General features: G+C 33.8%; 1 protein-coding gene across 3 annotated transcripts in view; it reads right to left on the reverse strand.

Annotated features, from left to right (window-relative positions):
• Positions 1–24,375, reverse strand: part of CHR18 (chromatin remodeling factor18) — a 311,394-nt gene extending 287,019 nt beyond the window's left edge. The window contains exons 1-4 of one of the 3 annotated variants that reach the window (XM_089787935.1): positions 23,897–24,375; positions 10,323–10,378; positions 2,530–2,605; positions 2,347–2,407 (exon numbers count right to left, since the gene is read on the reverse strand). In XM_089787935.1, the coding sequence (XP_089644061.1) occupies positions 2,347–2,407; positions 2,530–2,605; positions 10,323–10,378; positions 23,897–24,247 (544 nt within the window). In that variant the 5' untranslated portion in view covers positions 24,248–24,375. Of the gene's footprint in view, positions 1–2,346; positions 2,408–2,529; positions 2,606–10,322; positions 10,384–23,671; positions 23,796–23,896 lie in introns of those variants that run through there. The other 2 variants (XM_089787937.1, XM_089787936.1) reach the window with 2 other exon arrangements.
• Between the last annotated feature and the right edge of the window lie 2,538 nt (positions 24,376–26,913).

The following is a 26,913-nucleotide window of genomic DNA, read 5'->3' on the forward strand; positions in this document are numbered from 1 at the left end:
GCCCTCGTTGACCATTAAGTGGGCTTCGATGGAGAGGGTGCAAACTCTTCTTCTCTAGCACCTCATTCGTTGTCAACCGACTATGCCTACGTATATTATCTTGGTCGAGTTTGATTCTCATCCCTTCAAACTTTGCACGATCTTTGATCTGGTTTGGTTACTTCATAGACTCAGAGGATTTGCAGACTTTGTTGATGGTAGATACCATTATTCAAACTTGGCCTATTGTTCCTCAACTTCAATTGACGCTTATGACCCTACCAGGCACGCTCAATGCTAGTATGCTCAAGCCTCCAGTCTCCTCAGCTCTGTGGGTATTGATATGGACCACCTTCCTCCCTTTCAGTATTCCCTAAACGCTATCATTGATCTCATCCTCCCTCAGTCAGAGTTGAATCAGATTACCACAATGGACATCTACAAGAGGTTTATTCATGTGACTTGGGTCGACCTGTTGGAGGGACACCGCCCACGTAAGGGCTTCTATGCAGAGCACTATATTGACATTCAAGATGGTATTATTGTTTGACCTCACTACTCTTCCTGACGGCGGCCTTATACCTTACGTATCCAGTTAGGCTCCTTTAGTGTTGGTTCTCACCAACTCCATATCCAGACAGATCACCAAACCAACAAGGATGAGCAGTTTTGTCAATGTTGTGACATGGGTGTGGCTAAGACTAAGATCCATTTCCTATTCTACTGTCTGATCTACTATGAGATTTGAGGGAGGTTTCATTGCTTATTCAAAGAGTACAGGTTCATTTCCTCCTTCAAGTATGATGATCAGCAATTCCTTCTACTCTTTCTACAAGAGGACTTCCGTCTTCAGGATCTTACTCTTAGGGAGTCTTCCTCATCAGCTTACCACTTCCTCCTTCATACCTCTCCTAGAGGAACCAAGTGGTGTAGGAGCTTGTCCATTGCTATTCACATCAAATCAGTGAGACCGCACAGAGATCACATGCACATGCACCCATAGCGATAACGACCCTCCTCTCTCTGGTGACGAATTAGGACTTCTCTGCACATGGATAGTTATCCTTTGGTTTTGAGCTTCTTTTTGACAACTACAAACCGCTAGTTGTTTCACGGTTTCGTAGTCTCTCTTGTATAGTGTTGTTTCTCTTTCTTTGTTTTTTGCTTTGTTGGTTTCCTTTTTCTCGGACACCATTTGGTGGTCCTCCTACCTTCTAGCCTCTATTGGTACTTTCAATCTCCTGTTGGACATTAATATTTTATCTTATCTTATCTTATTACATAACCTTTATAAGTTTTTAAAATTCAAAATATCAATCTAGTTTTCCAACAATCTATGTTCTTGATCATCTCTAAAGAGACTATTTTACTCCTCAAAAGTAAAACATAATAACTTTACTCTGATGGCACTCATCTACTCAAATCTACATTACTGTTTTACAATGATGGCTACTTCTTACATGTGCAACCAAACACCCAAGCAAGTGTTAAGACTGTAGCTTCAGTCAGATTGAATCGATCATGAGATACATTGTTGATGGTAAATCATCATTTAGACAAATATTCTTATATATATAATCTATTATATATATATATATATATATATATATAAAAAATTATATTATATATATATTTATGGTCCTCCTCTCATATTTATAAGTCTTCAAATCTGCATTTGGAACATATCAATAAAAATGGCATTATTACATTTGCTGAAAATGATCTTTAATACCACAAGGGCGAGAAGTAGCTGAAGCGGACAAGAAACAGACATTCATTTTTATTACTCTTTCATTTCCTCATTATTAAAGAATCTAAACTATTTTTAATTTTTAATAAAGATCTTAAACTGTATGTCTTCATAACAAAGAATTGGTACTTTATAATCGTCATTACATTACATAACCATGAATTCTCATTTTTGTTATCTGCCAAATCTTAGGAATTTTATTATTTACTGCAGTTATTTAGATTCTAGAAAAACATCAGATGGTTGAATTGTAGCCCAAACTAAGGTATTATTTTTGAGATGTCCCTATACAATTTTGCACTACTTTTGTATTATGTCATTCTAACATTTTTCTGTTCCTTTTCACACAATAACATCATCTGCTAGTTTAAATTCAAAACTTAAGCTGTGACTTTAAAGATTATTGGAATTAAACTGTTCCTTCATTTCAGCATAAACCACCTATTAAGCCTATTTATCCTCATTGGGGTCTCTCAATAACTGTAGTTTACAAATTCCTAATCTGCTCCCACGCATTTCTGATACACTACTCCAGTAAATTACTAATTTTAACATACAATAATTGATTAGAATTGTAGTTCTAATATAAACTTTGTTGCAGTAGAGGCTATGAGTACCTGCATTATAGTCAGCTTCTCTGGACTTCCAAAGCAAGTTAAGTGGAGGAACTGCATAAATCTATAAAACAAGAAATATATTAGAGTCAAGAATTCTGTGTATTACTTAACTTGATGCTTAAGGCATGGACTGACTAAAGATCAAAAAGAAATCAATAAGATCAATTGGCAGAGAGAATATACACTTGCTACGATATGGGGAAGTGAACTAAGAGCCTTTTCAACATTCTCAAGTTCTCCCTCAGGATATGTCCAAACCCTGTCACACAAACACCAAAGAACACATGATCCTTTTCAAGTTTTAACAATTAACGGAATAAAAAACTTAAGAAGGTGAAAACATTATGTTTGTTACATAATCGTTGATGAGAAAAGATGACAGTTGGTAGCAACCAATTAGTTTATTCAATACATCAATGTCGAACATATTTTAGAAAAAGTGGAAAGAGAATAGCAAATCAAGAAAAGCTTTGCACCATCATTATTTACTTGAAGCAGCATTATTCGGCAGATTTCAAACAGCATAAGTACTGTAACCTAGAACCTTATCGAAAAATAAATACAGTTTTCTTCAGACACTCCATCAAAGACATTCTCGAGAAACAAAAAAGTCCATGAAAAACATATGCTTTGGATATGTTATAAAGAAAAAGAGAATACTCTGACAGTTTTCTATTTCTTCCAGAATTTTAACAGCATTCCTCAGCATCTTTTTACTGTACCATAAGCTCAATCTCCCTAAAAAATTGGGCATACCTACACCTGACTATTTTCCTTTTAGGTCCTACAATATATGATCATTCGAAGAGGCTTGTTAATGCTGTAATTATTCTGTAAGATATAGCACGGAATGATTGCCAATATATTTGATATTAAACAAAGGAGTGGAAGTCTCCTTAAATAAGATTTACAAAGGCCTTTTCCATAAAGGATAAGAGCAACAACCAAAAAAGCAAAGGATAAGGACATTAGAAAAAGAAAAAGGCTATTCATAAACTATAATAAATACTTAATTGATCATTGTTAACTAAAATATTACAAAATTACTTTCCCTTAGTAGTAAGTCCACTAGCTATGACATGGAAAAATTGCAAGAATGTTTGCAGTTTGATCCTCAGAAAGACAAAACTACAAAATCACTGATCAATCTTTCTAAAATCTGCCTAAAGATATGACAATAAAGCTCCGTATGTTTGGTACGCTCGTTGAAAACTTGATTCTTGGCAAGCTTTAGAACCACTTGATTTTCAAAAAACAAGGGTTCTACCCAAGGCATGTAATGTCTGAAAGCATCCTTTTGAGCCATATTGCCTCATATGCTGCTTTTATTGTTCCACAGTAATCTACTTCTCTCAAAGAAAGAAGCTTCTACCTATTGACTTGCTGGTCTATGTGATTGTACCTGTGCCAAGCTTGAAAATATATCCAGAAGTGGATTTCCTGTCATCAACAAAACCTGCCCAATCTGAAGTTATTAATCAAACTAGCCTAGGGTCTTTGTGATTGTCATGCCTAAGCCACGCATCCATTTCACGTATCTCTACGCCCATTTAACTATAACCCAGTGTTTTACCTTTGTGTATTGTCATGAATCTAGAAATGAAAGTCATGGCATAGCTCAAATCAAGCCTAATGATCGTAAGATAGATAAGGCTGCTAGCCAGTTACAGAAATGCTAATTCATTTATTGCCTTTGAGTCTATTTTGGTTGAAAGCTTCAGTCCTTTCTCCATAAGTGTAAAAAAGATTTTGCATTTTTGCATTCAGAACTTGTCAAGCAAACTCCTAGCATATTTGAATTGAGAAAAAAAAAATAACACCACCTATTTGCCAAACTTCTACATCTAAGTAGCAATGTAGGAGGCCTAGTCAATCATGTCTGAATCTTTAATCAAATTAAATCTGAATTATTCAATCAAATGTGTATCACTACCTATATTGACAATATTATATACATAAATGACCAGTAGAATGATCTCATTGCCTACACCTTTGACTTATAGATTTGAATTTCAAGGACTTCTTTAGAATCTATATTCAACCAAAGACTAGTCAATATTAATATACCGGATCATGAGCACCTGCTTTAGGCCCTATATTGCTTTCTTCAGTTAGCAATGAGCATACCTCAAGCTCATTTCCTACAACCTGAAAACCCCGTGATTGGAGACATGTAAACTTCTTCCTGCAAATCACCATAAAGCAAGCTACTTTTTAAATCCATTTGATGGACTTTGCAACCCAAATGTGTTTTCACTTTTCAGAGTCAAAACTAAACAGATAGTACTCATATTTGTTATAGGAGCAAAGATCTCCTCAATACTTAGCAAGAACCTTTTTTGCAACCAGCCATGCATTGTACTTGTCAAGTGTATCTCAACTTCGTACTTGACTTTGCACACCAATTTGTAGCCAATAGTTTTCTTCCCTAGATCTAAAAGAGCCTGAGTCGTATTTTCATAAAACTCTTTTTCAAGCTTCCATCACCTTTCCTATCAAGTTTTCCTTTTGCCTTTACAAAATCTCAAGTCTCAAAAACTCTCTGAAGATTGGCCATATGAGTGAAGTTAACTGTGTTTTTGCGCTGGCCTCTAGATGATCTACTGGCGATCAATTCATTAACTTAAATATCAAACAATGACATTTTCCCACCAATTGGATCTCTTTTTAAAAGTTTTCAAAGATTCTCCAACTTTTAGCTTGTCAAAAGAAGCCTCCAGCTGACATGAGGATCATGGGAGGGATAAATCCAAAGATATCATAATGATAATTATAAGTTTATTTTAGGACACTGTTGGAAATGAATATGAGTCTTCAATGTACATGTTGAATGGCAGCTCACAAGAACTACTGAATTCGAAAGCAAAACCAGTGTTGGTAAAAAAGCATAAATTTATTCTGAAAAATGGGGAGTCTTTCAAAATGGAATACAGTATTCATGCAACATGAAGAAATATAACTTTTAGATTGTCAGGAAGAATACAATGGTCCATGAGACTAAATTCATGATTGTTGGAAAGCTGTATGATTAGAAGAATCTGCAAATCCTGGACTGCCAATGTCCAAGGTCAAGGAGAGTAAGTTGCAAGTTTTGAAACTGAATCATTAGGAACAGTTTGTGATTATTTTAAATTTCTTTTTCTGTCATCACAGCCATGTAACTGGTATTTGTGTTTTAATATGACATTCTAAAAAGGCTATAATTTATTTATCTTTGTTGTTCGTAATCCGCAGTTACTTGTTCCACCTTGTTGATGTTATTTTTAAATGTCACATCCAGATGCTGCAAGTGTTCAGCTACCATTCACTGGCACTTGAGGCTTGACTGCAGTAAAGCTGCAAATAAGTAACACTCATTAAAAGAGAATTTGGTAACCTTATTTTGTTAGGTCAGTAATATGAGGTCTTGAATTGCGTTCTTTAGGAATCTTAGAAATAATCAAACACTATGATAAAACAATATTGAACTCTTAAGGTACTTTATATGTATGTTGCACAAAGTCCAATTTCAGATTTTTAAGAGGGCAAGGAAACACGTGAAGACAAGATGGAGTCCCTAGATGTGCCCCAAAGTCCTATGAATCATATTTTAGCAAGAAGATAACATGGTAAGGAAGACAAGGGGCTGAGTGGAAGGGAAGATCCCTATATGATACAGATATAAATTCATATATGCATGCAATGACATGGATTAAAAGGGAGGGAAAGTCCATTTAATGTCTCTTCCTTAGACGGCTTAATTGTCAATAGAGGTTGGTCTATAGACTATTATCCAGGTTCTCATAGGTTAGCAATATGGATCAGAGAACCATCTAGAGGTATGCGGAGCTACACAGGGGGTTTTTAAGCCATTTTGAACAGTTTGGGACAATCCCCTAATTTCTAGGAGGGATTCCCACTTTTTAAGAATTGACTAGGAGTTGACCAGAAAGCAAGGCATATAAGGTGGCTATATAAATGGTATTTTCAACTCGTACAAAGATGACCTTCAATTGATTTAATCGAAAAAAGAGATATCGAGTGGCCCTGTAAGATTCCATCTCCTTAAAGTATCCAATTGCTGCATTCAATACTTTTCTTTAGGGGAGGTGCTTGGAATTTTTAGGAGCGTGATCTTTTTGGGATATAATGCAATCAGGATGCTTTTGAGGGGGAGAAAAAATTTCATAATACTTTCCACACTTTATTAATGTCACTCAAAACATTGTGAGGAAATTGTGCACACAATTGTATCAGGTGATCTCTAGGAGTATTCTAAAGACTAGCTATGGAGGATTTGGGGCATGTGCATGTAATATCCCCTACTAGGAACGTAATAAATTTACTGAATATTTCCCAATTATAGTTTGGATTGCACTTTCTCCATATCCATGAGTTTCTTAAATTATATATTCATATATCTTACATATCATTTAAAGCTCCATATTTGATATTTCTTTCCACCTTTTATTACTAATAGAGATCAAATATAAAATGTGATGTGTTTGTCCAGGATCTTTATTGCTAGAAGTGGATGATATTGTTGAATGCCACTTTAAGTGTTTGATGGACTGATCCAATGGTTTCATCTTTCCATCTTCCTTGTTGTTTCTCAGATATATTCACTATATCAAAAAAAAATGTATTCAACCACCATTTAATGCCAATAGGAATTGCTCTGTAAACAAAAGCGTTATTTCTAGTATAAACTTGTGTGTTTACATCCTAAGAAGGCAATTAGTCGATACGAGCAAATACCCAAGGATTGCATATAAAGGTTATCAACTAGAATGTTAACTTGCTCACTATAGCCACACCTTTACATATATATTTTTCTTCTTACTGCATGTTGTGATTATTTGATAATGGCCATATAAGAATCTCTGACTTTATTCTTAAGTTTTCAGGACACACGATAATCGTAGCTTCCCTCAAAACTCTACTCATAATCAATCCCAAGTCATCCTCCAATTGATCATGCACAACACAAACATATCTTCACTGAAAAGAGGTAATTATTGATTATCGCTAGAGCTAATGATTTTACTTATCCTCTCGTCTTTTTATCGCAGTATCTTCTGGTCAAACCAGATGTAGTGTGCCTTACTATACTTGTTAACCTATCCAATACATGTTGTTTGTATAATTCGCAGTGTTATCTGAAGGCTAGCATAATCCTGAAGATGAAAGCTTTTGGTCATAAATTCCTACTTGATTGATAAATATGATTCTGATATGAATATGCATTCCTGCAACGATGGTGTCATCTCTGATGGATAGTTATCTCAATCTGCTTGCAGCCTTATGCTATTGATTTAGACAAGGGCTCCCTCCGACAAATGTGACTGGGAAAAACAAAGAATGATCTATAAACTCCTCATCTCAGACCTTAGCAACTAATTCCTGTGGATATTAATTGCTGCATCGTTCCTTCCTTTCTATTAGTCCATTTCTTTCTATTCTCCCATCTTATTAATTGCTGGTGCAGATGCAAGTAACTTCTAAACTATCGTCATGTCACATATTGCCTGGTGGTGTTGTATCGACTTCTTGAATACTGCCTTCCATCAATGATATCGTAATTGCCAGTATTGCACATTTAAGTATTTGTTTGTTCCATTCCAAACCATGCCCAGACTTCCCTCATCAAATACTGATTAGTTTGTAATTGTTTTTTTAATTACTTATTTGTCTGTATCGATATTGTTAGGATTATCTTTATTGCTGCCATTTCTGGTGTCTGCCCATTGATAGTATTTATTAACATGATTGTTGATTGTATAGTATGCTTTTTCCTTCATCACTTGTTTCCATGTTAATGCAGATTCTATGTATTCTCCATTATATATTTCCACTGATAGCCTCCATCATTATTATTTCCATTTCCCTCCTCCCCTGTCCAACTCAAATTCTAATTTATATTTATATATTTCTTGTCTAGAGACATGTCTCTTCGTATTTTATTAATGTTCCATTAATTTAGAAAGTATCACAAAATTGGGTTATTGTTTATTTGTACTTATGTATCAAAATATTATTACTTAATATTTATTATAATATTATTATTTTACATTTTTAGTATATTCATTGTTATAATTATTCATATTGTTATTCGTTTATAATAATATTGGATTCATCATATTAATTACATTATAATCATATCACTTAGTAGATGATATGATTCTATTGATCAATATATGTTATATGTTACTAATTTTCTTATTATATTTATAATATATAATTATAAATTGTATTATAATTTATTACTATTTATTCTATTACTAATTTATTTTAATATTTATTATGAAATCTTATTAATATGGAGACATCACAGTGCGCCTGTCATTTGGCCCATAGGGAGAAAGTGCATGTACATGTCATTTGAAAAAATTGGGCCATATTTGAAAAACAGGGTAACACGCTCATAAGCAAACCTCATGTCCCTTCTAGAGTGGTATTAGGGTTAGGCGGATAAATACAAGACAAATCAGAATTTCTTTTTGAATCTGATTCTCAGTTTGAGGCAGCAGATAAACAGCGATGAAGAAATCATTTGCAAACATTGTATTTGCTGATCATTCATGCTCTAGGCCGTACGACCCTAGTACGCCTATGTAGATAATTGTTTCCAAGAAATAAAATCGAATTTGTTCCCTTTTGGGGTGAACTAATTGCTGTTAATCTCTTTTCAATATTTTCTTTGAAATTCAAGCATTGCAATTTCCATATCATCAAAAACAGAAGAAAATCAGAAAACCTTAAAAAATGCAGAAAAACCCAAATATTGCAAAATGTCAAAAAAATAGTAGAAGAAATGCATTCAGAAAAAAAAGCAATAATCAGAAATAATTTAGGCAGTTAGGGATCTTTCGCTCCAAGGGCTTTGGTGAAATGGTGATGTGAGCAACTTGTGAGGATATAAAGCAAGCTCAAATCCAAATCCATCTTGCATACTTCAGACATGAAATTAATTGGTATTCTGCTAAGTTAATTCAGGTTTGGTTTTTAGATAAAGGTATAGCAGTTTGCTCATATTATTAATCCAGTATATCCAGTGTATGGCTATACAAAAACTATATAGAAATATTAAATTTATCGAAAAAATGCCATAATTTAACAGAATATGGAGAGGTTAAAAAAATCATTTTCTATTTTGGTGCTGTCTGCATTGTTAGGGGGTTGTTGCTTTAAGAGTTTAGGATACTTAATCAACATTTGTCTTTTTTTTTAAATTATTCTTTTAGGGGAAGGACCCTGAATATTCACCAAGGTGCAACCCAATCGTAGGAGGTCTGCTCAGATACACCCCAAGTTTGTTTCAAACAAAGCCACACCTTACCTAGGCAGGATTTGTTTTCCATGTGTATTGGGTTGTACCAATCAAGGATTCTAACAGGATCACGATCCAGTACAAATAAAGGTAAGGGTATGTTCCAAAAAACTATGAAAACCCGTTATCAGAGGTATTTTAGTTTTAGGAAATAACTATTCACCTCAAAAAAATTAGTTACTTAACTGTAGCCAGAATATTTGAACAAATCTAGTCTTGTTCAAAAATTAAATTTTTATCAAGGACCCAATGCACAGAGAGGCTTCACAATTACATCCTTTTTTAATCTTAGATGTATATCTATAGATACCAAGTTACTTTATCAAAGTCATTACTCTCTATCACTCAACCAACATTTTTAACATTATTTATTTCAGTTATCAAGCATCTGTATTTGTAAACAATTCATTGCAACTACTGGACATTATTGTTATGCAATTTTAGTTGCAAATATAATGGCAAGGAACTAGCTTACAATGGCACAACAGCCCTTATTGATCCCTTCTGCTGAAATATATTCATTAACAACTATCTTCCAATTAATTGGCTATGAGAGAGGAAAGAAGAAGCGGCTCTAGCCTAGCATCATGTATATGCCCTATATGGTGTCCAAAATTGAGCAAAAAGCCGTGAATGAGCTTTATCACAAGTAAAGAAATTTCCAAACCTCCGATGTTGATCCCATTCATGTCCAGCAACAGATTTTAGCATGGCCACCAGATGCTGTTCTGTATGAAATCAATGATTAGGAATGTATATATCCAAAATAAACAAATCCTTAATGATGATTCACCAAGCTCAATAAGAAACATACCAAGAACCAAAAGTAAATTAATAGCTGCAACATAAGAATGCAATTATTAACAGAACTTAAAGATGAGTGAATTTTTTCTCAAAATTCAAATGCTAATGAAGAATTCTTGCATAAATATTTCACCTATACTGTAGAAGTAAAATTTATATTAACTCATTCTTCTATTGCATGGAATATTTAGTTACCAAAAAGCTACATAATGAGAGCCCTCCTATGCATCCAATTAAGACAAAAGAATAATATTTTGTTAGGATAAATTAATCTAATCATAAATCACACTGGTGAGTTGACTGGGTGATCCATTTCTCCCTGGCAAATTCAGAAGTTATTTGTTACTTATGTATACCTTGTACATTGATTGTGTGAATTAATCCAGCATAACTGCCTTTGTTGTTAATGTCTATGTTCAATACCCGCACAACGGCTCTAATAAGTGGTATACAAGCCATTCCATTTCTTTTTCTATGTCCTCCTAGTTGTAGTAGTCAACAATGACATTCATGTTGGAATCCTTTGTAGGAAATTTTTGCTAATTGATTCATTGTTGGGCATCACTCGGGGAACATCTCCTTAGGTTTACAGTTCTGCTTCTACACTTCAGTTATCAACATTTTCAACCTCCCACCATCACTTAAATAGACAAGCAGAAGACTAATATATGCTGTAAGAAGAAGCAGCTTCTAACAAACTGAAATTCTACTAAAGAGACACAACAGTTTTGCTAATTGATAGTTTCATTTTCAAATTTCTTAAACATCCACTTTCACATGATTCAAAGAGAGATTGAGTTTAACAATCCTATTAGGCAACTCTATTGCCAATTTCAAATGTTTAACCCAAACTTCCATGACTCTCTGCAAGTCATGTGAGTGGTACGAGTCATCGAGCCAAGAAGACCTTTCCAAGTTTTTATAACTAAGCCCGAGTCATGGAATATGATATATATACAATTTCAAGGGTTTTTTCATTTTTCCAAGTCATTGCCAAGTCGTTGTCAAGTTGTAGCCAAGTCACAAATCAAGTCAACCTCGCCGAGTCCGATCCAAGTCCGAGTCTAGGAACTCTGGTTTAACCATTCAAGTAGAGAATCCATCGCATAGTTGATTTGTTTTATAAATCTTAGCCCAAAAATATTTAGAATATTTGTTGTGCTTATCAATCACATTATCAACATTTACCTTGAGATGATTCAAAATAATTGAGTATCATCAACAAACTATAAATTAATCAAATTATCTTTGTTTGGATATAATGTCCCCTTTTTGAGATGATATGGTTTATGATTCAATTAGCCAATTATTGGTCATCGTGAGATAACTTAAATGGTTAGAGGGTTCCCAATTGGCAGAGCAGAAGATTCTTTCCCCTATGGAGGTCAAAAGTGTTCTAGATTGCTATTTGTTTGGGTCAGTTTGGTACACTTACTATTTATAGCAAGTCATTTCTCTGGCATTTTTATACTTGGAAGAGCACCTAGACCGGCCTTAGTTGTAATGATGACCCTTGACTCCTTTGTTTGATCAGGTATTCAAATATTTTCTATTAAGCATAGTAAGTCAAGGGTAAAAGAGATGCACCCTTACTACTTTTAGCAAGGTTGTTGGTTGTGCAATGGAAGCAGTGGTTGACTTACAAGTTCAGATAAGACGAATAGACAATGAGTAATCAACGCAATATTGATATTATAATCGCAATAATGATGTTTTTATAAGGGTTACATTATAAAGTTATTTTTTAACTTTATATAATATTATTGTGTGAGGAGCCATTATAGTTAATGATAGAAGTACACTTTAATTAACAACATAACCAAAGTCGACCACCAATGCAAATCAAAAATCATTAAAAGAGACTTACTGGAAAGATTAACAGATAGAACTTTATGAGGATATTATAAAAATTCGAGGAGAAAATCAATTTGTTATACTATTTACTATTTACTTTCGTTATAGAGAGTTCGTGGACTTTGGGCCACGAAACCTAGGGTTTTTTGTGATTTTCAGCATTGGAGAATGTTAATTTTCTAATGTAAGTTCAATACTAAGACTATGAAAGACCAATTGAATCATTTCTTACAAGTGGACTTCATTCAGACATCTAGATTGTGCAAATTGATTGAAGATTTGGAGCTGATAATAATATCAAGAATAAATCTGCACCTGTCTCATAGCATCTGTTAGCAGCAATTTCTTGACAAATTTCAGTCTTCTAAGGGGAGCCATACAGTTCCATACCCACATGCAAAGTCCAGGCCTGGCGTCAGATCTGCAGGCTCAATCGCCTAGGTTCTATGCCCTAATTCTGTCTATATTTGGCTGTCTAAAAGCCTGAATGCATTGTGTGGTTGTCATGTCCCCTTTTAGGGGCATTAGGAATTCCCAAGGTAAATTCATATAATATTAAATTTGACTTATGAGAGTTTAATGCAAATTTATAAAATAGGTCAATTTAACATTATAGAGGGAGTTAAAAGAGAACAAAGAAGGAAAAGGACATGAGGGGAGGAAGCAAGCTCAAGGGTCACCTGTTGGGTCTTTAAAAGAGGAAGGAGGATTTCACTTTGGACGTGCTTAGATTTGGAATGTTTTCAGTTTTTCCCTTGAGGAAGTGGAAGCTTGGCTTTCAATTCATGATCCTGAGGACAAACACCTTTAGGCTCTTCTTGTGAATCGGACACAAACCCGGTTCAGCCTTGTGGTAGATTCAAGACAGAGTTCACATTGTGCATACAGGTTCCTTATTGGTATTTCCAATCTGACTGTAATAATGTTTGTAAGATTGGATTCCCTTGCATGTTATTGTATTGCTACTTTATAATGCAATATCGGATTTTGTAGCATTTTATATGAGTGTTCTACTGGTTATTTGCTGGTTTCAAATTATATAAATCATCTGTTGTATTAAAAATCAGTTTATGAGTGAATTTGGGGAAAATATCCATTGGGGAAAATAATGTGATAACATATTTCTGAAGAATGTATATGGATTTGCTGGTTATAATTTTGTATTGCTTTTGAAATCATAATACAACATAAGTTTAGGAAGTTTTCTACATGAGCGCTGCTTGTTTAAATCTGAAAGTTCACTGCATGAGCTATCTGTTGCATTCTGAAAATTTATTGTGAGGAAAGTATTGGGAAAATATCTTTTGAGATACTACAGTGATAACAGAGCATCGAACCTGTCATCCTGTTGGGTACAATCAAAGGTTCGATCAAAACATAGTTGCAGATATACAAATGGAGTAATGGATATTTGCAGTTTTAAAGTTTTGAGCAGATTCAGAGAAAACAAAAGGAATATTTTATCAGGTGTTTGATCTATCTTCAGTATCTCACGAACTCCTATTATTCTCAATATTTCACTCTGTCAAGTTTGGCAAAGATTTATAAAATATATTTACCTTGGACTCAGAGTAGTCACTGAAAATACATAGAGAAACATATTTGTCTAAGTTGAAGCGAGTTTTTATATTTCTGCAAGCCCAGATCTATTTGGTTGGCTACTCTCTTTAAATTTAATGGTTGTGCAAACATTATCAATGTTGAGAGGCTTTAGTATTTGATTGTCACATTTCGTGGGACCAGATATATTTTGTCATATTAAGTTTACGGGTGCAAAGAAGAAATTGGGCTCTCCTAATGATTATTTGATATCAGTCGAAGTGGTCGTCCAGCCTTGATTTTCACAAGAGAAGTGAGCGTATACAGATTAAATATTATATCGTGATCAGATATAAGCTGCTAAAGACTAAATTTGTGATATCCCCAATTTTAATATAATAATTAATTAACTAATTAGTCCCTGGAATCAAATTAAATAATAAAGGACCTTTAATTAATTGATAAATATGGGACCTAAATTAATAAAATAATTAGTATTGTTGGCCTATTGTGAAACTCTAGATGCTTCATGGAGGCCTTTATAAGAAGATGGTCGAGCATTGGAAGGATCATGGATTGGATTTGATTTCTCTTTATAATTTTGGAGGCTAGAGGCTAAGGGATCGTTATGCACGATTTCGAAGGTGGAAGACCCTCTCTATTCTGCTTGTTGTAGTTTCGGTAGTTCAGTGCCACCCTATTCTGTCGTTGGAGGTATCATTCAGATATCTCACTGTGTGTGCATCATCATTTGGCAACTTATTTGTATTTGCTCGGATCTTGTCTAGTGCCTCTGTAACATTGCAGTATTACCATTTGGGAATTAATGAATTTGTGTTGTTGGTGTTTTGGCGACTATCTCTAGAGTCTATTGTGTGTGTGGATCTACAAAATCATGTTGGCAAATATCACCACCTTTGTCTGCAAATATACATTTCTTGCGTAATTATCCATACTAGCATTTATCAATTATCTATACTGGCATTTTATTAGCTATACTGGTATTTTATTTGTGCGATTAGTGAATGTCTTGTCCACATCATTAACTCCATTTGCTCTAGGTTTAGCAACATTAAAGACCACATTCCAAATCCAAACTTATATCTTCATTTGTACGGCTAGCAAGTTCCCATCGCCATGCCTTTCCCCTTCGTACAACCATGGTCATTCTCTATATGGCATCTTGACAGTCATCTTGTGCTCTTCAGTACCCCCGTACCATACAGCAATTACTACTATGTACGCTCATCCTTCCTACATTCCATCGTACCCCATCTTCGCCTGTCATACACTATCTGACATACGGACCAATATTGTACATGTCCTTGTTCCTTCTATCGTACAACAACCCTTCTTCCATCCTTACAACCTACCTTCCCTACACAGTACAGAGACAACCGTATGACCACCTTCTCCACATTACCGTATGGAGCAATAACAAACCGATTTGAATCTAACTTACAAGAGAACACCAATTTGAGAAAATTACAGTGGTATTAGAGCTGGTGATCTTGTCATGCTGTCAGGTATTGAGATTGAACCATGTCAGCGAGTGATGATTTGAGTGAAATGTTGAGAGAGTTAAGAAGTCAATATAAGCTCCATGAACGGACAAAGGAAACACTCAACCTCTTGGCGAGCACAAGGTCGTTGTTGATGACTTCCACTCCGAAGGTCGAAGGTGAGGATTTGAAAACACCCAATTTGGTTGAGTCGCTCAAACAAATAAAGCAAAATAGGGTGATGGGTGAATGGGAGAAAGACATAACTTTGAAAGATTATACAGAATTGTGAATGAAGTATCCATCATCTCAACACAATATACTCTTCAACAATAGTCTAAAGTGAGAGATTAATAAGTGGCTACAGACATCAGAGAATATGCACAATAGTTTATAATCTGTGTTACTTATTTAGTGTTAATGATTTAGAAAAACTTATTCAACAATATTATTTGGTTCATAAATAATTTTCCCTTCAATTCCTAAATTTGCAAGCTTGTTTCCTTATGTGTTACCTTCTCTGTAAATGTGTTTATAGCTAATATTATTAAGATACTTAAGGAGACCCAAGATTCTTTGAAATTTTGAATCGAGGCACCAATTGGGAGTAGATCCTATTCAAATGGTGCTAATTACAATTTGGGAGTCACTTTCAATCTCAAGGTTTTTTATTCCAAGAGTTTTACACATTATTATGTCTTCTAATAATGCTTATAACCCAGCATTTTTATTTGTGACCGTTCCTATTGCTTTCGTACACTTAAATATTACCACTTCATTTCACTTATGAATGACAAAACCAATACATGTTGGACCAAGGTTTCCTCGAGAAACACCGTCGAAATTTAATTTATAACAATTTATTTCAGAAGAAGACCATGTGCAATTTAATCTAGTTGATATTGAGTCTTTGCTACCCTTTCCGTAATGAGGAGGAATATTAAGATTATACCAATTATTTTGGATCTCATTGTCCATTGTGAAAAGATAAGGTCTGATAATTTGATCTATCTAATTATATTATTTGGTACTTCTACAATACTCCCTTTTATTTTATTGAGTAGATTAATGGGTTCCAATTTTGTATTGCAAAAAATTCTACAATTACATTCCTTCCACAATTCCCAGATTAAAAAAGATGGAGCTATTTTCGTTAAAGGGTGGAAGGTATTATTTTTAAAAGGGGAAGGCCAACTTTTGAAAAGATCAAAAAGATTATTAGGAAGGGGACTGTATAGTTGAAGTTTTTTAAGAAGCCAAAATTGTTGATTTATCAAGATCATTGCAAATGTACTAAGCACTGCCATTATATTTGGTATGGGTCTTCCAAATGTCAGCAACCTTTTATTTATAATGAGCAAGGGCTAAGAAGAGACATATCTCTTCATGGGACATGGCTATTCGTTAATTTGACAATTTAATATAATAATAAATATAATCATATATATATCATTATTATTATTATATTAATTTTTCTCATTTTATAAATCTATATGTAATTATATCTCAAATTTAATTATATATAGTCATGGGTTTATCCGACTAAAGCTACCAAACATCAACACTCTCTCTTAGCTAGGGAGGATAAACATATGTATTACCTCAAAGTGATATCAAGTTAGCAAAATTAAGGATATCTATCATTTTGATATCATATTTTATATCATGAGTATTGGCCTTCAGAATATATTTATTCACCAAATACTCTGAGTAATGATCTTCAAAGTATCAACACTTGATACTCACCATGTACTCAGTAAGGTAATGGTCTACAAAATATCAACATATGATATTCACCAAATACTCTTTGAGTAATGGCCTCCAGAATGAGATGCAAGATATTCACCAAGCACTGTGAGTGATGGCCTCCAAAACATCAAGTCTTATGATATTCACCACATACTCTGTGGAATGGCCTCTAGAACATCGATTTGCATAACATTCAACATATACTCAAAAATTGTTTATGAGGTATGTGCACACGCATTTTCATAATGCTTACCATATAAACATTCAACATGCAAAAGTATACTCTATCATGATCTACATAGATATCGTAAGATATCCATCATAATAGAAAATTAAGTTATTGTAAGATCATCACCTTTCAATAACTTCTACAAATACAAGTGACATCATTTGGAAGTCGCCACTTCCTCATGATGTACACAGGGGGTAGGCCCATTAAAATCACATAGTCACGAGGTATATTCATGAATTACAATCCTCTTGACTACTACAATTTATTGATCACTAGATAATCCATCTCAACATGTTTTTCTCCGTCTGAATCGATATGGTCGTTATCACTGAAGGTTGACTAAATCATATTCTCTATCTTCTCCCTCAAATAAATGTATTAGATTATGTCTAAATATCAATCTTCTGAGCTTCTTATCTAAACTTGCCTTAAACAAAAAGTCGGACTCCCTCTGAATCTACTATCAATCCTCCTTTTCCTGCAAGAACATTCTAAGAGAAAAGATCAAGGCAAATAACTCTTATAGTAAAATAAGAGAGAGAGAGAGAGAGACTAATATAATAATCAATAATAATAATATAAGATCATCTGATAAAATAGAGATAAATATCTAATTTAAGTATATACTTTGAACATATATGCATATATTTAATTTTATATATATACATTAATCTATATTTTCAACATATATTTCCAAATTCCCCAATCTATATTCACTTCTATTCATAATAAACTGTTCAGAAAATATACTTACTTTATATAAATATATAATCACCATATATTTGATACATATTATTATTGTTGTTATATGTAATGCTTCATTTTATAGAAAATAAAATATAGAATAGACTCGTACCTTAAACTCACCTGTTAATACTCCCCCATATAACTTTATCTTTATTTATTCCAAAGATGGAATTACTTGAATCTCCTCACCTTTTTTATTTTACACTCTCTTTGCTGCTACATAGGTGAATGTATTTGCAAATCTTATTAAATGACCCCTTCTCTTATTTCCTAATCCCTTAATATTATTCAAATCTCTTGCTAATCTTCATAATATTATGCATGGTGGATAAAAGGCTTTTGCTAATATATACACCTTGTTGTTACGTGTTGCCTTTGATGTTTAAGACTTTGTCTTCGAACGTAAATGCCATAAATGGTCTTCCATCTCAAGTGGATACCCAAATTTCATAAATCGGATTTGAATCATCCCACTTTTATTGTTATTAATTGTATATATGCCTTTACATGTGGTTGGTCGCCTTGATGCTCTCATACCTTAAGGTCCAACCTATGCGGCTCATGCCCTCACCGCCCAAAAGGATTAATTTTCTGTAGGATTTTAGGTCATATTTAGATACATGACATTGTATGTCCTCCTACAATTAAAGCTTACTCTCTTGGGCAGTGTTTTGTTGTTGCCAAATGTCCCTTTTCTCCATTGAATTTCTTTACAATGACTTGTTTATTTTGGTCACCGTTTGATCTTTTTCTCATAATAATCTTCATTTCTTACAGCTTTACCATGTCCTTCTAGCATTCAAGGCACAGCTCTTCCATGTACTCGCTCCTATTATACATATTAGGACTCTAACAACGGTTGAATCTCTCCTATAGCTTCCGTAAGGACACAAGTAATCGCACACTGTTGTCCCTGAAAGGAGTAGCAATGGTTCTCAGTTTTGCAAGCATAAAGGCAAAGATCAGATTAAGGCATGCGTACTACAAGAGGTTCAAATTTATTCCATCTTCTTGTCTTCTCTAATTTTGAATGTTTCAGATTGTAGTTGTGCCAATTTTAGCTGGCAATCATTATTCTTTTGTGCCCTCTGCATTTTTCTACATTCTGCACTAGTATTGGTTAATGTGATGATTTCTAAACCATTTTTCCATGACATTGGTCACTGTAGTGATTTCAAAGACAACCCGTGTCTTAATTTAAGTTCACACATTGTTTGCAAGCTTTCATTCCTCAAACACTTGCTTACATTTTCAGTTTCACTCTCATACCATGTTGATTTATCAAGATCGCTGCAAATGTACTAAGCACTACCATTGTATTTGGTATGTGTCTTCCAAATGGCAGCAACCTTTTATTTATAATGAGCAAGGGCTAAGAAGAGACATGTCCCTTCGTGGGACATGAAGTATCTAAATCAATCAAAGCATTAGGGGCATATCAATTTCATAACATTGCATCAATTTGATAGTGTCTTCAAAAATTAGGTAATAGACTTCATCGGGATCCATATCAAGATAATTACCCCCAATTAATCTCTTAACAGTGATCAATTTCATCGCACTTCATCAAGTTGGTTATTCATTCAAATCAATCAGTTGATTTAAGAATATTTCTAAAATTGATCAATTTCATCACTTCACATCAAATTGGTTAGTTGTCATCACCAAATCAAACAGGTGTTCTGGTTTCAATGCATCACATCAAGCTAAGTATCATGTTCATCATTGATCAATCTTCTCTCAATCAAGTCTTGAGTTGATGCCCTACTCTTCAAATTGATTCTTATTCAATCAAGTAAAGGAATCAATATCTTGGCCTATTCTATTAGTCTTCGTCCAATCAAGCTCTGAGTCAATATGATCAATTTTCATTCAATCAAGTTTGGAATTGATCTTTCCTTACTAGGAATAGTTTCATCACATCACATCAAGCTATTCCTTGATTTAACATCAGATGTTCTTTGAATTGATATGTTGCTTGCACATCAATTCAAACAGGGGCAAATGTAATCACCTAAAAATGGTCTTGCTAACTAAGTGCCTCTAAATTCAATTAATTAAATCAAATAATATGCTAAATATAATTATATAAGTACTTAAATCAATCATCAAATAATCACTTAATTAACTGATGGAGCATAAAGGTTATTTTAAATAAATTCAAATTAAATCAATTAATTAAAAGGTGTCTAAATACTTTTAATTAATAAAATAACTCATTCATATTCACTGTGCACAAATTTCGAATTCAATTTTTTTAATTCAAATTTCTATATCAGTTTTTTAATTAAAAGAAAGACTTTAAAGAATGGAAATTTCTAATTTGAACTTTTAATTCAAATTTCTAATTTCTAAATTGATTTTTTAATTTAAAGAAAGACTTAAAAGAAATGGAAGTTTCCATCTTTCTTTTAGTTTCATCCAACCATGGGAAGTTTCTAAAAAGGAAAGAGAATCTCAACCACTCAACAGGATGAATCTCAACCGCACATTCATTTTGGTATTTAAATTAACCAGCCTCTTAGCTCATTTAAAGGATTCTAATTTTTAAATAGATGCATTATGCTGATTTTCTTTTAGACTTATATGCTTAATTTTAGTGATTTAAAAATTCTTAAATATCTAGTTTTGCATATTAATTCATAGCTTTTAAATTCATAGATTAAACTCATATCATGTTAGAAGAGGCATTAGATTCATAATTTTTGAGTCTTCTCATTACTATATTCGGATTGTTGAATGCAGTTTCGTATGTCAATCCACCATTAATCTTCCATTATGAAGTTGTCTAGTCGCCAATTCGCATGCATGACATCTGAGAACATCTTTTATAGAATCATACTCGCTTCATATAGGAAGCAACAAGTCAGTTTAATTAAAAGAAAGACTTAGAAAGAATGGAAATTTCAAATTTGAACTTTTAATCCAAATTTATAATTTCTAAATTGATTTTTTAATTGAAAGAAAGACTTAAAAGAAATGGAATTTTCTATCTTTCTTTTAGTTTCATCCAACCACAGGAAGTTTCTAAAAATGAAAACCACTCAACAGGATGAATCTCAACCGCACATTCATTTTGGAATTTAAATTAACCAGCCTCTTAGCTCATTCAAAGGATTCTAATTTTAAAATAGATGCATTATGCTGATTTTCTTTTAGACTTATATGCTTAAATTTAGTGATTTAAAAATTCTTAAAAATCTAGTTTTGCATATTAATTCATAGCTTTCAAATTCATAGATTAAACTCATATCATGTAAGAATAGGCATTAGATTCATAATTTTGAGTCTTCTCATAACTAGATTCGGATTGTTGAATGCAGTTTTGCATGTCAATACACCATTAATCTTCCATTATAAAGTTGTCTAGTCATGCATTCTCATGCATGCCATCTGAGAGCATCTTTTATAGAATCATACTCGCTTCATATAGGAAGCAATAAGTCAGTTTGAAATGGGTTTTTGCTATTATGTTGATTTCAATATCATATTGTTAACCCTTTGATAAAATAATTTATAGGGTGTTGGTATTGCAGGTTTGTAACCAAGTTTAACCCACACAATTACAAACACTATTCAGCCCTCCTCTATGAAGGAATTTATCAAACCCATTAAAACCAAATATGCATCCTAATTTATTCTTTAAGAAAGGATGACTGAGTTGCAAGAGCCCTTCTTACTAATCATGACATAAGAGATGAATTAGTGGACCGAGTCAACAGTTGAGAAGGGTTGCAAGTGAAGGAAGTGTAGAGTAACACTTTTTAATTATATGTCAAACACATAACATCCATCTTACCCTAGCTTTCATAGTGATCAGATATGAAGTCTCTTAACACTCTCTGGCTTGAGTTGGAGTAGAGAACATCCATACCATGCTTAGCCAACTGAAGGTCATTGTTCAACAAAGAAACCCCACCTTGTAACCCTACAAGAAGCAAATTTACCTATCATTCAACAAATACACAACGGCCTATACACAAAACCTAAAGTGGTATATGCAAACGCAAGATAGACATCATTCTTGGCTGACTTGGAAATGAAGAGTAGCTTCATAGTGTTAGTTTTAAGGATCTCTGATAGAGAGAAAACTATTATATCAGAATTGAACAATTAAAAATATCTTTACTTGGTATCTCAGATCGTAGAAGGAATGATGCAGATCTTTGTCTTTGGATAGCAGTCAATATAATCTTCAGATTCAGTCGATGTATAGTAATCTTCAGTATTGTGCACCAATGGAGTATCAATGAGATTAACTGTACTGACCTGCAGAGAAGAGGAGTAGATTGCTGGGACTTGTATATATGACTTGTAACTGATATATGATAAGTCCCACCAATGCTATAATATATATCCAATGAAGAGTTACGTCCCCGTAGGGGCATGACTCTACATGGCCAAAGGCCACGTAGGATCATGACCCTACGTGGGCATAACTATTGGTTTATCTTTAACAAAGAAATGTTATTTGAGATCGGCGGCAGTAACCTTATCTTGCCCGATACAAAATTATTATCAATGCATCACACCCAATATGAAATCGGTGATAGAGTATGTTTAACAACAAGTGGAGCCCGATATGAATCGAAGGCAGTGATATTAATTGCATACATATATATATAGGTATATGTATCTGTTCAATATAATCACAAAATCAGATTTAATCTGTTCGGTATTACTTCGACAAAAGCTATACTTCAACACATAGAGGCCATTGAGAAGATCTACAACACAAAAGAAGTTGCACGATTTAACATAAGTGAATTAAATTTTTCGAATTAAGGGGCAAGATGAGTTTGGCAAATATGAGTAGGGAGACTTTTGGCTTACAACCTAGTGAGCTTATGGTAGTAATATGAACCTTCCTTGCTAGAAGGCACATTGGCCATTCATCTATTATCATTAGCTTGTAGTTCCTCTACATTGAGAGAAACTAGTTTACATATGACATCATTCTATCTGAAGGAAGGGAATTAGCTTTAGGTGAGCAAAGTAGCTTGTGGATGTATATGGTACCTTACATCTTATACATCGCAAGACAATTGAATATAAGGGGACTCCAACAATTGGATGGAATTTAGCGTATGAAGAGTTGTCTCAAATTAAAAAGGAACAAGTTGCATATAGAGGGTTGGTCAAGGTAAGTCGCAAGAGCTAGATGAGTAAAGTGATTTTAACAATGAGGAGTATGTCACAGCCTTTGTATCAAAGAAAAAGTAGGATTAGCCATTTAACTTTCTATCAATCTATCTATCTACCTATCTATGTATAGCCCTTGTAATTAATTTCACATATTATTAATAGCCAACCCATCACTCTCCCCGAAATTCAGAAGAAGAAAAATTTGCCCTATAACTCTTAACTATATCTGGGATTTCCAGGTAAAGTATATCTACCAACAGAAAACTTTCTGAAGTGCAAGTCCTTACGTTTGCAAATTAGGAATAATTTTAATTTGCCATACTATTTTAGAAGTTCAGAATTTTTGGTAAATCTCCTCAATACTGGATTATTATCGATAAATCATTAATGGAATTTCTATTTCCTTAAGATTTTATAAGCTATTATTAAAAATTGAATGCTTACCAAGTGTAATATTACTTCGTAGAGCTTGAGGAATGAGGTCAAGAGGTAAACGCATTAAGGCTCTTTCAAGACAGAGGTTTGAGTGATAAAGACTTGAAATTGGCAACAATACCCTAAAAAAGGAAACCACTGGACAAGCGGAGGGAAGATACAGAAGTCACAAAAGTAAAAATAAATTTGTTAAAAGCATTTAAGGTAATTATTAAAATTGGTTAAAAAACGAACCGGGTTATACTGCGTTTCCAAGGCAATTCTTCCGGGGCAATCCTTGAAAATCTTGACGCTTACTTGACCTCTGCCGGACATTTTAGAAGGAGACGAGATGAGTGGAGATGAAATGGCAGAAAAGGGAGAGGCGGAAGCAGAGGCGGCTATGGATGATTGTTGGCGTTGGGCAAGGCATCGAATGGCATCTTGTTCCAGGCAATCGAGCTCCTCGGCGCTCAAATCCCAGTCTTCCTCCATGGACTTCGTTGCTGATATCGCTCTTCTTGCTACCGACCACCTCTCGTCAATCAGTGCTTTCACGCGTTGCACAGTGAATATTGCATTTGCTCGCATCACCGCTTTGAACATCACTTGCGCGGGCTATCAAATTTTATGTCCGCTGTCTCTCTTCGACGAATGAATAAATGAATCATTCCAGCAACGTCCATTAGACCATGGGACCAAGGGGTCCCCAAAAGAGCACTCCATTAACTATTAGACTAGCACTTGCTAGCAGTTGGGATACTTGTAGATCGAAAAGGTTCCAAGGGGGTTGGAAAGCGTTATACTCTTTACAAAAGAAGTGCAGGAATGCAGAATTATGAGATTGGACGATCATGAAAAAAAAAATTGGTTTGTTGGTCACTCCGGTTATTCTATACGGATGTGAAGTGTGGGGCGATAGTATGTCTGAACAGAAATGGAGGCAAGTAGAAAGAATTCAAAAACACTTCATCACATGCAATCTTAAAGTCAAGACCACAATTCCGTATGAAATCATTTTGGCGGAGGTGGGTTCCTTTCCATTAGAAGTCGTCGCATTGATCCAGATGCTAAGCTATTTAAACAAAACCCAAGGTCTAGAAACACATCGTTGGCCCAAGTTGGTAATAGAGGAAAAACTTGTGAGGCGGAAAAGCACATGGATGAAGCAAAATGATCAATGAATGTGAAAATGGGATATCAACATCCAAACTTGCCTGGATAACATTAAAGAAATAAAGAAGTTTGTCAATGAAAAATTTCGCAATATTCTGTGGACAAGACACATAGGGTGGAAAAAAATTTATTACATTAAAGAATTTAATCTCACTTCTAGTCATGATGAAAAGGCCTATATAAGGGCACCTATTAACTGGAAAGCAAAAATGTTGATGGCACAACTTAGAACTAGTTCACATCAACTACGATATGAAACTAGTAGATGGCAAGTTCCAAAAGAAGAGTGGGCAGACAGAACATGTTTATTCTGTAATATGGGAACAGTTGAGACAGAGTAGCACTTTGTCAAGGAGTGCTTGGCTTACAACGACATCAAATCTGATTATACAAAAATACTGTAGAACAAGAACTTCAACTATTTATTCGAAAAAAATCAAGTGAAAAGAACAGCGGATTTGATTATCAAAATTCAGAGAAGGAGAGACAAGTTAACCAAAACTTTGCAACTGACTAGTTTCGCTCCTAACTCGAGAGGGTGATTGCATGGGTCCCATAGACTACTTTAGTCTCGTGGATGTCATTAAAATCTATCATATCATATCATATCATTGCACATGGAGGAGCAAGGAGCAAGAGGTACGGGAATGGTGACAAAAAGTGGATGCTTCTATAAGCTGGTTTCACATATATTATCTTTGGTATAATATGGAAGGATTATTTTTGTTATGATATGAAAGGAAAATAAAATAAACATAGTTAAACAAGGGGTGCATGCGTCAAAGTTCCTGTCTTCATATTTTTATGATTGACTGAAGTAGCTTTTGCAATGATCTTTATCTTACCAACGCCTCTGTGTTTTACTGATGGAAACTTATGGCTCAAGATTATTTTTTGTGTTTAGTGAGGAACTAATGGAAAATGTTGAAGTGTCTTTTAAAATGGAAACGTTTATAACATTTTTTTGTATATATACAACTAAGCTAGTATTGATATCAAGGATGCCTATGGCCCATGGGATATAATATTATACGAAGTGAGGGCTAAAAAAGAGAATGATGTGTTATTATAAGGAAAAGTAAAGATAGAATAATAGAGAGCGCTGAAGAGAATTTCAAAAATATTAATAATTTTATTATTTAAAAAAATATATAAATAACAATAAAAATTATATTATATGAATGAACTACTCATTTCTACAAATTCAATTATAAGTTGAAATATTTAATTTTAAAAAATTGTTAATTACTTAAATCAAAGTACCAAAATATGTAGTAAGTTTGAGGGGTACCATATCAAATAGTCAATAATAAATGTGTTTAAAATAAAAAATATATTTAACTCAATATTTGATTAAAATATCTATATTTGAATAACATTTTACAAATTACAACAAGAGACGCAATGCATCATAGTTTCTGTCTAACGCATAATGGTTGTAGAGGTGTAGATGAGTGAGAATAAGGTTAAATACTTCTAAATTAATATTGTGAATGCATTAATTTTTTCATAGAAATGCACTTGTAATATGATAGGATGGCTCATATTTTGTTGTTAAGTTCTCATGTTATATTATCATATCTTTGGGCATTTAAGAAAAAGAATAAGAGGCCAAAGTCCCCAATATGGCACTAAGTACTTAATATCATACTACAATCAATACATATGCTTTAGACAAATTTGCACATTCTACATTGACAACTTATGTGCAATGAGGAAAGATATCCATACCAATATTTGAATTATAGAGTTTGAAGAAGTGATGAAGCATTTGGAGTATCACATTATATGTTTAAGCATGTTATGCATACTACTAAAGAACCATAAGTAGTTGGGAAAACTCCTCCAACTATGTATTATTTTCATCTTGATTATCAAATGGAACTCATACTATTTTTAATCATTAGCACTGGACAAAAATTACAATAGAGATATAAATAGAGATAAATAGCAGTGTAGAACGATAACCATAAACATATATATAGAAGAAAAAAGAATAGGTAATATAGAGGAGGAAGAGGAAGAGGAAGAGAGACAAAATAGTAAGATAGAATGATACCAACATAAATTGTGTGTGTGAGAGAGAGAGAATTAAA

Source organism: Cupressus sempervirens, chromosome 6 (assembly GCF_028749045.1).
Source record: "Cupressus sempervirens isolate cs-2001-9-10 chromosome 6, ASM2874904v1, whole genome shotgun sequence".
NCBI lineage: Eukaryota > Viridiplantae > Streptophyta > Pinopsida > Cupressales > Cupressaceae > Cupressus > Cupressus sempervirens.